Genomic DNA, 14,659 nt, shown 5'->3' on the forward strand with positions numbered 1-14,659 from the left:
TGTTGTGCCCAATAAATGCAACAAATGTCTAGCTAGGACACTGGAAACCAAGGTTATTAATAGCTGTTTGAACTAATTGATAAAGTGTCTCCCTAGCACAGTGATGGCGAACCTGTGGCACTCCAGCTGTTGCAAAACTACAATTCCCATCATGCCTGGCCATTCAAAGCAAAAGCATTGGCTGTGAAGACATGATGGGAATTGTAGTTTTGCAACAACTGGAGTGCCACAGGTTCGCCATCACTGCCCTAGCAGAACTTGTGCTGAGCATCTGTTCTACTAAGGCTGGGGCCACACGAGGACTACTGCGATCCACTTGCATGACACTCGGCTCATGCTGGCAGTACAGCAGAGCAGAGTGTCATGCGTGTGTCCTTGCAACTGAGGTCCGTTCGTGCGAGCAGACCTCAGCTGCGGGGGGGCGGGGTGGCTCTCAGGAGGGGAGGGAGGGATTTATCTCCCTCTCTCCTGCGTAGCCGGCTATTGCCATTCTCGCACTGCACTTGCAGAACACCGGAGTACCGCGAGTGCAGTGCGATTTTTCTCTCGCCCCATTCACTTGAATGGGTGCGAGAGAAAGAGACTCAGCTTACAATCGCAGCATGCTGCGATTGTTTTCTCAGTCCGATTAGGGCTGAGAAAATAATCGCTCATGTGTGCTGACACACAAGCTAGAATTGGTCCGAGGGGAATGCGATGTTTTATCACACTCCACTCGCACTGTTTTTCTCGCCGTGTGGCTTAGGCCTAATACTACAGTTCTACTGTCTAGAACTATCACTCACAGAGGATAGCCCGGCCCTGCCAGACACCATGAAGTAAGGAGACTGCAGCATCATGTGCTGCTCTAGGGACAACTTGAACAAACTCTTTTTAATAAATAGGGGTTATATATAAATGAAAAGTATGCATACTCTTTCATTATCATTATCTGTTGAACAAAAAGATATGATAAAAGCATTATTATAGAATTACAATTTACTCGCCAATCAGAACGGTCCTTTAAACACATACTGTGACCTATGTGGAATCTGAATCTCTTAGTTCATGTAATATCCTGGCAGCACATGTAACATGTTGATCCTTTTTTTTTCTCAACAGATGCGTGTACGTTTTGAAATGGAAATTGAAAGGATGAAACAAATGCATTTGAAAGAACTAGAAGATAAGGAAGAGGAATTAGAGGATATTCGACAATCATGTCAGAGACGGGTATGTCATTGAATTTGTTAAGTTAAAAAATAGAATTATTACTATTGAGAGGAAAATGTTACAATCACTCTTTTATGGTGATTAAACATAAAAACAACATTTTTATTATTATTTATTGCACATTTGAAAGTTTACATTTATATGCACAGGAGATCAAAATTAGAGAACAATGTATGATCACTTGCTTTTTACAGAAATAATGTATTGGTTAACATTTGAAGGTTTTTTTTGTAAGAGGTACACCATACCACTTGAACAATGTTTTACAAAGATCCAAAGTTTATCAACATAAAACCTTTATTTTGCCCAAAATGTGATAATCATAATTAGAGAAGGACAACGACTGTAGCATAGAGAAAGATTATAAGCAAATTTTCTGATGGTAACAACAGTCACCAATCAGTAGGAAGTGTACAGGCCTTTGCTTTGAATTACTTCAGCACATCTGGGGCCACAGGATATCACTAGTCTCTCACACTGCTCTGGTTTGATTTTTGTCCACTCTTCTTCCAGTCTTTTCCACAGTTCTTTGACTGTTGTTGGTTTCTTGGTCATAACTTTTTCACCAAGGATTTTCCAAAGGTTTTCTATTGAGTTTAGATCAGGACTCTGGGCTGGCAATTTCATTGTTTTCATGTTTTCTGTTTCGATGAACTGCTTTACCCATTTTGCTGTGTGACAGGGGGCATTGTCCTGCATGAAAATTGCTGGCTGAGTGAATGATGAATACAAGTAAGGAACCATTTGTTGTTGAAGAAGGTTCTGATACACACTTGCATTCACTCTGCCATGTAGCTGTATGAGAGGTCCAACTCCTGCTGCAGAAAACAATCCCCAAACTATGATACTTCCTCCACCACCTTTCACTGACTTAATACACTTTGGGTTTAGAATTTACCCAGTTTGTTCCCATCAAACTGAAATAATTTAAACTTAAGCGTTTGTTACTGAAATGAACTGTGGACTACCTCTCCTCTGTCCACACAACATGCTGTCACCAAAGATGAGTCTAGCCTTTTGATTCTTTCTGCTAATGAGAAGTTTGGTCACTATAGAGCGGGCTTCCAGTCCAAATGCTCTTAAACGTCGTGACACTGGATGACGAGACATATCCTTACCCTGTTCAGTGCTGAACTGGCAACCAATTCCCAGCTGCAGTGTTGAACAATAACCCCTGGAGATTCTCAGCATTATCCTGTCCTCTCTTGAATTTGTCTTTTGAGGGTGACCAGCCTTCTTGGGGGATTTGTTTGGAAAAGTTTGTGATGTTGTCAAGATGCAATATTCTCAAAATCAAAGACTTGGAACGACCAACTTCTCTTGCTATGGCTGATAGGGTCACCCCTTTGACCATCATCTGGACTGGACTACCTGCTGCCGTAGGATTTCAGTTTCTTTGGTACAGAACTCCATTTTAGCAAAGTGCAAACTGGAAGGTTAGGCAGCCGGTTAAATAAGGTTTGTCAGTATTTAAGGAAATTAGCACTAGGTGCCAGATTAATACCAAGAACTTACAGGTATCTCAAAGTGTTCTCTAATTTTGATCAGTGTTCTTTTTCATTTATTTCATTTTTCTTATTTACATTTTTATTATGTGCTTTGGAATAAATTCAGTTTATGAAATTAGCTGAAAATACTGCTAGTTTATTCATATTAGGATATAATCACATAGGACAAAACCATGACCTTAACATTTAGGAAATTGTATGTTGTTCTCTAATTTTATCTCCAGTGTAAAGTCAAACTTGTAAATATAGGATTACTTGCTCTTCTTAAAAGGAAGCTGTAGTCCAAAAAAAAAAAATCAATAACTAAAAAAATGTAAAGTATTAATGTTTTAATGTTTTGTTTTATTATTATTATTATTATTATTATTATTATTATTATTATTATTATTATTATTATTATTTGTTTTTAATTGAGCAAAATATTAAAAAAAAAAAAAAGTTTGATATTTTCCACTCTTAAACACTAGGGGGAGCAGCTGTTGAAATCCTGCTGTAGAGCTACTGTAGAACCAGCTCACATTACAGCTGCAGTAAAAGTGGTCAGAATCTGCTCTCCTGTGTGTGATGTCACAGCTCCCCCTCCCAATCTGAGTGTTTCCAAAAGGATAAGGGAAGATGAAGTTTAGGATCACAGTGCGGAGCCATTTTGTTGGTGACCGCAAATTTCTAAAGTGTCACCAAGGACAGCTGCATAGTGTTCCCCACATAGCACTCTGCATGCCCCGGTCCAGAAATGCTCTGCCGCATGCAAGCCCACCCTCAATGTTCTGCCACATGCATGCCCGCAAAGCTCTACCACATGTGCGCACACACACAAGGCTCTGCCACATGTACGCCCGCAATGCTCTGCATGCACGCACGCCCACATGCAATGCTCTGCCATATACATGCACACGATGCTCTGCCTCACGTATGCACACAATGCTCTGCCACATGCACTCCCACAATGCTCTGCCATACGCATGCCCACCTGCAATGCTCTGCATACATGCACGCTCGCATGTAATGCTCTGCATGCAATGTTCTGCATGCATGCACGCCCGCACGCCTGCACACAATGCTCTTCATGCACGCACACAATGCTCTGCATGTACGCAATCAATGCTCTGCATGCACAAACGCCCGCATAAAATGCTCTGCATGCATGCACGTCCACACCCAATGCTTTGCATTAATGCACGCCCGCACGCAATGCTCTGCATGCCCGCACGTCCACATGCAATGCTCTGCATGCACGCCTGCAGCGGCTGCGGCAAGGAGAGTGGGGGGAGGGAGGGTAGTGATGGCAGCGGAGACAGTAGCGTCATTGGAGACAGTAGAAGCGGCGTCAGGGGGAGGGGTGCCGGTACTCACACAGGCCGAACGAGTGGCAGGGGGAAAGTGCAGCACACTGCATACGCTGTGAGCTGCACAAAGATCTCCTCCCTCTACTGTGATCTGGACCGCACAGGGGGTGCATGCAGGTCAGAGCAGGGAGCTGTCCTATATAAAGTATTGGGTCGCAGCGCGACTATCAGAGTGAATGCACAGAGAGCTGCAATAAAAGAGGTAAGTGTCATTACACACAGCAAATTCAAGATGGCAGCCCCCAGTGCTTCAGTAAAACTAGAATTAAATAAAAACTAAATAAACAGTGAGTTTCATTTTGTATTAAAAATACTTGATTTCATAATCACTATTATTAATACAAAAATAAAAAGCGTGACATCTTCCCTTTCAGAATCCCATTGTTAGACCATATAGACCAAAGAACATGAAGAAAGTTCAGTGGTGAAGGAAAACGACACCCCAAACCCTTTGTAGTTTTGCTGTATGCAAGAAAATAATATATTTCAAAGTTATCTTTTTTTTTTTGTTAATACAAATGGGTGTGTTAAATTAGACATAATTAAATACTTTATTTTGTACAGTTCTTTATATATGCAGTCACCCTAATTTAGAAAGGAATAATAATCTTGGAGGCTGTTCTGAAAGAACTGCTTATTTCAAAGAATCAAAAAAGATTGCATTTTTTTTTACACTTTGTTTTAAAAAAAATAAATTTGACTATTTATTTTTTAAGCTCCGTCAATTTGAGATGCAGCTTGAGCAAGAATATGAAGAAAAACAGATGGTGCTCCATGAAAAGCAAGACTTAGAAGGACTCATTGGTACCCTATGTGAGCAGGTATGAAGTTAATTGTAGAGTGAAGAAAAAAACTAAAATAAGAACACGGTATTGTTTGTAAAATTTATGCATGTTTTAAAATAATGCTGTATAATCCTAGAAATGAACTTGATGCAAACAGCTGATGGGCAACCATTCTTTTGGCTGGCATGGCCTAATATTTTAGGCTTTGTTCTTAAAATCTGCAAAACTGATAGTTTGCTCCTATATATCTCGTAACATTTGAAGTGGAGTAACCACCCTTATCGAACTTTATATGTACTCCTCAATATTGAAATTGCACACCAAGAAGTATTCAATATTGAGTATGAACTCCAGATGCAGAAATTCATGCACCTACATGTCTTTGTGTGCTATTGATGATGTTATTAATAGTTGTCTGAGGACTGTTCTGCCATGTTGACAGCACTTTTGTATAAAAATCATCAGAATCCCCTGCTGGCAGCTCCCTTTTCAATCGCCATCAAGATGTTCTTAATGGGCGACAAGACCAGAGACACTTGTGAGTGAAATACTCTACTTCTATGCCCTTGGAACTCCAAATTAATAAGATTTGTTTTACAAGCACTTGGAGAAATCAAAGCAGCACAGCAAAATGTGGTGTAGTGAAGGTTTCTATTTATTACATCATGTGAAAAAGCTTATATAGTCCATCACACAAAGAAATTACCATGTACCAATTAGAGCCGCAGGGGTGGGTGCAGAAATGTGAAACTTCCCCACCCATCAGTGTAAGGTGAACCCTATGATATCATTCAGTTGTGGCCTTGTGGTGTTGTTCATGCTACTGTGCCAGGTTAAAGGGTTTATTCAGGACTAAATTATTGTTTAACCGTGAGCCAAAATTTAACCGTCATGTAGTTTCTAACTGTTTTAGCTCTGTGACTAGCAGAGAGTTCCTCTGGGCAGAACAGGCAGGTAGTTATCAACTACCTACCTGTTAATTCTTGGGACCATAGTAAATAATTAATATAATCCTAGATAACCCCTTTAACTTTGGTTGTATCGAAAAACAATTCCATTACTTCCATTATATTTTATAATTATTTCAGGATTAAGGAGCATGGTCCAAAATCTAGTACTTATTAGTGATGAGAAAGTGTGCTCGGCGATGCTCGTTACTCAATTGAACATCGGGGTGCTCGGGTAAATGCATAGCTTGGGCGAGTATCATGGGTGCTCAGATGTTTTGTCTGTGAAACAATGACCACAAGGCACAGACTTCCTTCACTGCATGATGTGGGCAGGCACCCCAGGGAGGGCCATTCGCAGTCTCAAATAATGTTCTTGGAAGTAGTGTGACCAAAACAAAAACCTGCCTCCTGCCGGAAATGCGTTGTTAATGGCTTTATGCGGGCGGAGAGCCGAACTGCCCAATCATTGACTTTCCATAGTGCTCTTTACTCGTGTTCAGCTTCTCCGAGCGTCTGACCAGCTCGAATTGAGGACCAAGCATTTTAGTGCTCACCCATCACTACTTATTATCATCAACCCCTTTTCTGGAATTTACACCTACAGAATTTAGTGCACAAGATATAAAAATGACTTTCATGGCAGTGTAAGAAAATCCATATTCAGATGATAATTTCTTTCTTCCTCTCTTAATACATTCCCATTGTAGTACAGACATTTTACTGCTCTTCACTGCTTCTTAATGGATGTAGCTTTTTGCCTTAGTGAAGAGCTGCACTGCTTAATATGCCTGCTACATAGGCAGCAAACTTAAAAACCGCACAGATTAAAGGCAGGGCCATGCTCTCACTCATGTATGAAGCATCTTTCATGACACAGTGTGCAAGTCATACATTTTCTGCAATTAAATCTGGTAGGATAAAAAGGCTAGTGAAAGCTGTAGACTAATTAGTATCACATCAAAGCATGAAACACCAGCAGAAAAACCAATGACAATTAGCTGGAGAGAGCCGCTCATTTTTACTGTAGCTGCCTCCTGATGGGTTTTAACTCAGTTATAACGATGTCTCTATGTGTAGATATACTTATTTTATTAAATGTCCTCATAATTAAATTCAGGTGCTCAGAAGCATGTACTGGATATTACACTAGAATTTATGTTTACTAAAACTAAGTAGTGTTAGATACAGTCATGTCCAAAAGTGTTGGCACCCTTGAAATTGTTCCAGAAAATGAAGTACCGTATTTTTCGGACTATAAGACGCACCGGACTATAAGACGCACCCTGGTTTTAGAGGAGGAAAATAGGAAAATAAAACTTTAAGCAAAAAAATGTGGTCATGACACACTGTTATGGGGCGAGGATCTGCTGCTGACACTGTTATGGGGTAATGTCCCCAAATTCTCTACTAAGGTACCCCATCCTGGTAATGATCCTACTGCCTTGTATATGATCCTGCTATAAACCCCCATCCTGCTCATATTCCCCCATCCTATTCATATTCCCCCATCCTGTTCATATTCCCCTATCCTGTTCATATTCCCCCATCCTGTTCATATACCCCCATCCTGTTCATATACCCCCATCCTGTTCATATACCCCCATCCATCCTGCTCATATACTCCCATCCAGTTCATATACCCCCCATCCATCCTGCTTATATACTCCCATCCTGTTCATATACCCCCATCCTGTTCATATACCCCCATCCTGTTCATATACCCCCATCCTGTTCATATACTTCCATCCTGTTCATATACCCCCCATCCCTCCTGCTCATTTACTCCCATCCTGCTATATGCCCCCATCGTGCTCATATACCATCCTGGTATATGGCCTGTATCCTATAGCACAGAGAAAAAAAAACAAACGTTTATACTCACCTTTTCCTCACTCCCTGCAGCCGATCATCTTCCTCTCTGCACCACTGACCTGTGTGTGTGTGTGTGTGTGTGTGTGTAGCCGTTCCCCTGCAGCACGCGATGTCTTCCTGTCTGTGCCGATCAGCTGACTGGCACAGATCAGCTGACCGGCACAGACAGGAAGACATCGCGTGCTGCAGGGGGCCGGCTCCACACACGGGGACGGGTGAGTGCACTGATTCACTGCACCCCGCACTGATGATGACCGCGCGGGGAGCAGTGAATACAGCCGCACATGATCACTCCAGGCTGTAATTGCCAGGGGTGATCATGTGGACCGGCTCTTTACTATGCACGCGTCCCCTCTCGTCCTCCCGCCCACCTGTCAGCGCCGGCTTCTGCGCTGAGAAATGGGCGGGAGAATGGGCGTGCATATGTAATGAGCGGGCACACGTGGTCACAACAGGCTGCTACAGCCTGCTCGTGCCCCCGATGACCCGCTCCACCGCAGCACCTCATTCCCCGCAGCCACAGTCAGACCATAAGACGCACCCCCAACTTTCCCCCAACATTTGGGGGAAAAAAAGTGCGTCTTATGGTCCGAAAAATACGGTATTTCTCAGAGAAAATTATCCTAATTACACATGTTTTGTTATACACATGTTTATTTTCTTTGTGGGTATTGGAACAACAGAAAAAAAACAGAAAACAAGGCAAATTGGACATAATTTTACACAAAACTCCAAAATGAGCCAGATAAAATTGTTGGCACCCTCAACTTATTATTTGGTTGCACACCCTGTGGAATAAATAACTGCAATCAATCGCTTCCTATACCCATCAACAAGCTTCTTACACCTGTCAGCTGGACTTTTGGTCCACTCTTCTTTTACAAAATGCTCCAGGTCTCTCATATTTGAAGGGTGTCTTCTCCCAACAGCAATTTTAAGATCTTTCCACAGGTGTTCAATGGGACTTAGATCCGGACTCACTGCTGGCCACTTTAGGATTCTCCATTGGTTTGTTTCCATCAATTTTTTGGGTGCTTCTTGAAGTATACAGTTTGTTCACCCATATCCTGTCCACCGCCATTAACTTAAGAACGGCTATAGGCATAGAAGTGGTGTCTAGGTATAGTAAAGTAGCCATGCGCTACACAATGAAACCACCTATTGCGCCACCTGGTGAAAAACAAGAGAGTTAGCATTTTTATCTTGAAAATGGAACGAGATAGAGAAAAAAAGTGAAATAAAAAATTGTAGGGCATCATCAATTCAATACGACTCGACACCTTGCATACAGAAATGCTATGATATGAAACCCATGACCCCCCCAAAACATTGAATGCTGGTCACGCATATGGCACTCATATAACTTTAATGCTCAAAGTAGCCATCGTCAGCTGCAATGCACATCTGGACTCTAGACAGCATACTGTACTTGCTGCACTTTGTACAATATGGTAGGTGACACGTTTGCACAAGCATCTGTGGTACGTCGTCGTAGATCCTGCAATGTTGGTGGAGGGGTCGCATACACCTGCTGTTTGATGTGACCTCACAGAAAAAAGTCCAATGGGATCAGGTCAGGTGACCATGGAGGCCACTCCATGCAGCCACCATACCCAATGGCTTGTAAGAAGGTCTCCTTGAGGTATCGCTTCACATCCGCAGCCTTGTGAGTTTTACACGTTCTAATCATAGCATTTCTGAATGGAAGGTGTCGATTCGTATTGAATTGATGATGCCCTACAACTTTGTAATTCACTTTTTTTTCTCTATCTCACTCCGTTTTCAAGATAAAAATGCTAGCTCCGTTGTTTTCCACCAGATGGCGCAATAGGTGGTTTCATTGCATAGCGCATGGCTACTTTACTATACCTAGACACCACTTCTATACCTATATCTGCTGCCATTCTCAAGTTAATGGCAGTGGACAGGATATGGGTGGACACACTGTATATGGGGTCATTGCACATGCATGAACACCCATGACCTAAGATGCAAACCCAGCTTTCTGACACTGGTCACTACATTGAGACCCAAAATCCCTAGGTAATCTTCAGATTTTATGATACCTTGCACACAGTCAATTAAGAAGAGAATCCGGCACTCAAGATTTGTAGATGAAGTGAGAGAATTTTTTATTTTGACGAGAGTGATTTTTTTTGTGACAATCAAACAAATAACATTTCGGTCACGGATGATCTTCTTCAGATCAGTTCACACAGGCTGCCTGTATTTGTAAGACGCTGCAGTAATAAAGTGCTGTTAAATAATCTGCCTCAAAAGGTCCTCTGTAGAATGTGCACATTCTACAGAGGACCTTTGAGGCAAATTCTTTCACTTCATCTACAAACCTTGAATGCCGGATTCTCTTCTTAATTGATTACGGGGTTGGACCCTATCTGTGCATTAAATATAAGGACGGGAGTGACATATTTCCACAATAATACAGTAATTGCACACAGTCAAGGCATCCAGTGCCAGAGGCAGCAAAACAACCCAAAACGTTGAACCATATTTGACTATAGGTATTGTGTTCTTGCACAAGGGCTCTCGTCTCTTTGTGTCCGCTAGTAGCGCTGACGTCAGCTCATCTCAGCTCAGTGGCTCTCTCCATGGAGATGGAAGGCCCCACTCAAATCCACTGCGCTAAGTGATTGGTGATGCACTCTTGAGATGACATCAGTGTTCTCAACTTGTGAAATCCTAGAACACAGTCTATAGGTTTATAATATTAATCAAATTTCTAGTTAGCACTTGTAGCTAGAAGACAGTGGTGCTTTGTAGTAGGGACAATCCCTTCAATCATCAGTGCAATATACCAAGATACTCACTTAAAGATAACCTGTATGCATTATTCTGTAATATAAAAACATGGCTGTAACTCCACTATAATGCTGAATAATTTGATACCTTTAGTGAATTAAATCTTCTTTGTTGTTCTTCATTAATCAGTTTTTGAAGTTTTCCGCTAATTAGATTTTTGTTCACAAGGGCTAGACTGTACTCTGGGTTTTCTCCTCCCTGTCTTTGATTCTCCATCCCCTCCACCTGCTTTTGGTCTTTGAATGACAGGTCATTGCTAAGATTTCAGTTAGAAGAGGCAGGTTAATCACAGACTGGAGGGAGGCAAAGGGGCCAGGGAATCACAGACAGGAAGGAGAAGACCAGACCTTATGCACTGAATGCTAATTAGCTGAAAAGTCAAATGATGATGAAAATGTCAAATGATTAAATAAAAACTACAAAAACAAAACTGATTTCTTCCCCAAAGGTATCAATTTAATCAGTATTACAGCACCATTACATTCATGTTTTTACTTTACATTACAACATTGTGCTGACAGGTTCTCTTTAACTAGGCAATTCAGTTTTAGTTCATAAGTCAACATATGTTTTGGTCTTTCCCAAACCAAGATCATGGCCTATGTCCTATGGTTTACTGTAGATACAGGGGATGTGTTGCGCTACCCGTGGGGGAGTGTGGTAGTGAACCCACAGGACCACAGAGGACTGTGGCATATGACCCCAGAAACAGACTCAGACAAAGTTTAAGGGAAGGAAAGGACTTTAATAATCAGAGCACGACCAATGCTAAAGAAGAAAAGGTCCAAGGGTAAAGTCCAGAATGCAAGTACAGCCAGCACAGGAACAGTCCTAATACCCGTAGGTATGGCTGAGTAGCAATGCACAGAAGTTACGACCTGAGCACCATCTAAGTCTGGTACAAAGTGGAGGTAGATGGTAACACCTAGCTAGGCCTTGATCTAGTAGTAGGAAGGATGTTGACACAGGCGACTCAGAAAGGACCTCCTCTGTCGGTGCGTCATCCGATCCAGCGAGCTGAAGCGGCGTGGTGATGGATGGACAGGTATGGACTCAGGAGAGCGCAGGAACCCAGTTAAGGACTGAAGAAGCAGATAGGCACAGCTGTCTCTGAGTGGAGGCAAGGTACAGAGATTAAGAACAGGAGCAGGGTAAACAACGAAGGCAGGGAACAGGGACCTGACTGGAAGCAATGCCACACTAAGGGACAGATAGAAGTTGCTCAGGCACCTCCCAGAAGGAGATATGGCTTATAGATCTAGTGCCTCTCTGCAATAGGCTAAGAAGCACTTCCAGCTTAAGGAGTACTGGTCCTTTAAATTACAGCAGGATGCGGCGGGTGTCGCCTACAGTAGGTCCTAAAAGACCTGTTCAGTGCACTCATGTTTCTGGACGACAGACAGAGAGCTGGAGGAGGATCCAGGACTGCAATCCGAGTGAGTACTCTGTATGGAAGGAAGCACAGCGGGATGGGCAGACTGTATGGAGCTGCGTGCTGGGCGCCATCCCCCCTGACCAGTAGGGATCGGACCCGCGGGTCGGGGCATGACAGGCTGACTGTCCCTGCCACTGTATCTGCTGTGAACCATAGGACAAAGGCCATGATCAAGGTCTATGACAGACCAATATATTAGCCCTCTTTTTTTATTTTCACATACTGACTTATAAAAAAATCCTTAAATTACATACAGTATTACAATAGACATATTCAGAGCAAATTGTAAAATAAGTTAACTTCAATTCAACTGCAGTTAAATATTAATTCACCTTTTTCCAATTTGCCAATGTAGTCCATTCTAGATCCACCTACATTCCAAATAGTTAATTTATGATTTCATTAAAGTTTTTTTTTTTATCAGTTTTTTATGGTTTGGAGATACAGTGCTAGGCATAGCACTATGCCTGACTAAAGAAAAAATGGGACATCCCTTTGACCAATATATTTGGTTGATTGGTAAAAAAACAAGGGTTCAAGTTTCACAATCAACAATTGATGACCTATCCTAAAGCCTGCTTTACACGTTGCAATTAGTTGTACAATCGCATTTGCGATGTGACACGCCCAGGTTGCATATGGGATCTTATGAGATTGCACGTAGGTCGTTCATTTGCTGTCACAGTGCGTTAGTAGTCTATGTTAAATTGATCAATTTTATGTGCGATCCTTTAGATCATGTGTTCTGTGACATATGCATTGGGCACCTTTTTTTTTTTTATTTTTTATTTATTGACTTGACAAGCGTGTGTAATGTGTAGGGATGCGTTTTTACTATGTCATCTGCCATTAAGCTCTGCTACATGGCCGCTGACAGCAGACACAGACAGAGCCGCACTGTCAGAATGAAGTCGGGTGAACTTCACCCGACTTCATTGTCATGCTGCGGCTCTGTCTGTGTCGCGTCCTGATTAGCGGTCACCTGTGAAGGATTCACCGGTGACCACTAATCTCCTGAGTAACTGAATTGAGCAGCCCTCTCTCATATACTCACCAATCCCCGATCCCCGGCGCTGCACGGCGTTCACACTGCTCCGGCGGCTTTTACTATTTTGAAAAAGCCGGCCGCCCATTAAACAATCTCGTATTCCCTGCTTTCCCCGCCCACAGGCGCTTATGATTGGTTACAGTGAGACACGCCCCCACGCTGAGTGACAGGTGTTACACTGCACCCAATCACAGCAGCCTGTGTAGTGAAATAAATAATTAAATGATTAAAAAAACGGCGTGCGGTCCCCCCCAATTTTAAAACCAGCCAGATAAAGCCATACGGCTGAAGGCTGGTATTCTCAGGATGGGGAGCCCCACGTTATGGGGAGCCCCCCAGCCTAACAATATCAGCCAACAGCCGCCCAGAATTGCCGCATACATTATATGCGACAGTTCTGGGACTGTACCCGGCTCTTCCCGATTTGCCCTGGTGCGTTGGCAAATCGGGGTAATAAGGAGTTATTGGCAGCCCATAGCTGGGGATCGGTGAGTATATAAGTGGGGGGGATAGACTGACATGGACAGAGAGTGAGGGACAGAGATAGTGACCGACTGACAGAGATTAGTGAATGACAGACATTGTGAGGCGCTTCAGAACGCAGCTTTTCAGCTGCGCTCTGAAGCGGACCTTTTCTAAGCTGCGGTGCAGAGCGCACACCTGCGCACATAGCCTCAGACATCAAAATCGTATGAGGGATGTCACACGTTACAATTGACTAGGTTCGTGCAACAAAACGCTCAATTCTAGACAAAGATACGATGTGTTTGTGATCAACGGTTTTGCGTTCAATCCTGATCGCACGTAGATGTCACACGCAGATACCTCACAAACGATGCCGGATGTGCGTCACTTACAACTTGACCCCAACGACGGATTGTGAGATATATTGAAGCGTGTGTAGCGGGCATAAGGACAGGCCATTTAATTTAATGTCTCAGTAAATTCCTTGACATAGTTATTATACATCTGCAGTATCGGTAGGGCATGGAACTAAACAAGTTAACACACTAATCTCCAGATTGCGCTTGTTAGATTGGTTTATTTTTGCACCGCTAAAGTGACATGTTGTGATGTTAGGAATAGAATTTCATAGTAATGTCAGGACAGATAGCTTTATTATAATTGAATCTCTCAAGTGCAGCCACATTCCCCCGGCAGTAATACACTAAAGGGCCATTGGCACTGGTACTGCAACTTTATTTTAAAAACACACCATTTATCTCTGTGCAAAGTGAAATAGATTGCCAGTATGATTTATCAAGCAGATTTTGAGCAACAAGGGAAACATAAAGAAAGAAATTCAATTTCACACTTAGATTGTAATGGGTGAGCAGTGAGTTCAATGGGCACAGAGGATGCTATTATAGAGTGTTTTGCATCTGGTCCCCAGATATTGGACAGAATGTAATTGTTATTGTAAACTTTATCAGGAAAACAAGAGGTAAATATAGACATGATGTGCACCAGTGAGTATACTGCATAATACACTGATACTGTATTACCAAAAATTGGCAGTTACATTCCTCAGTGTGTTAGATGAAGGAAATGATCCCAGATGCATCCTAAAGAGTCTGGCTCTCATTAAAGTGACTGAGCTAATGTACTGAGAGTTTCTTACAGGCAATGATTCACGGGAAGGAAACCTACTGAAACTCATAATAGCCAAACCTGATGTCTAAT

General features: G+C 42.4%; 1 protein-coding gene across 1 annotated transcript in view; it reads left to right on the plus strand.

Moving 5' to 3' along the window:
- The window catches only part of MYO18B (myosin XVIIIB), a 1,019,172-nt gene that overhangs the window by 683,298 nt on the left and 321,215 nt on the right, over window positions 1-14,659 (plus strand). The window contains exons 33-34 of the mRNA XM_075320057.1: window positions 1,102-1,212; window positions 4,783-4,887. Of these exons, the coding sequence (XP_075176172.1) occupies window positions 1,102-1,212; window positions 4,783-4,887 (216 nt within the window). The remainder of the gene's footprint in view (window positions 1-1,101; window positions 1,213-4,782; window positions 4,888-14,659) is intronic.

This window comes from Anomaloglossus baeobatrachus, chromosome 1 (assembly GCF_048569485.1).
Source record: "Anomaloglossus baeobatrachus isolate aAnoBae1 chromosome 1, aAnoBae1.hap1, whole genome shotgun sequence".
NCBI classification, from domain to species: Eukaryota; Metazoa; Chordata; class Amphibia; order Anura; family Aromobatidae; genus Anomaloglossus; species Anomaloglossus baeobatrachus.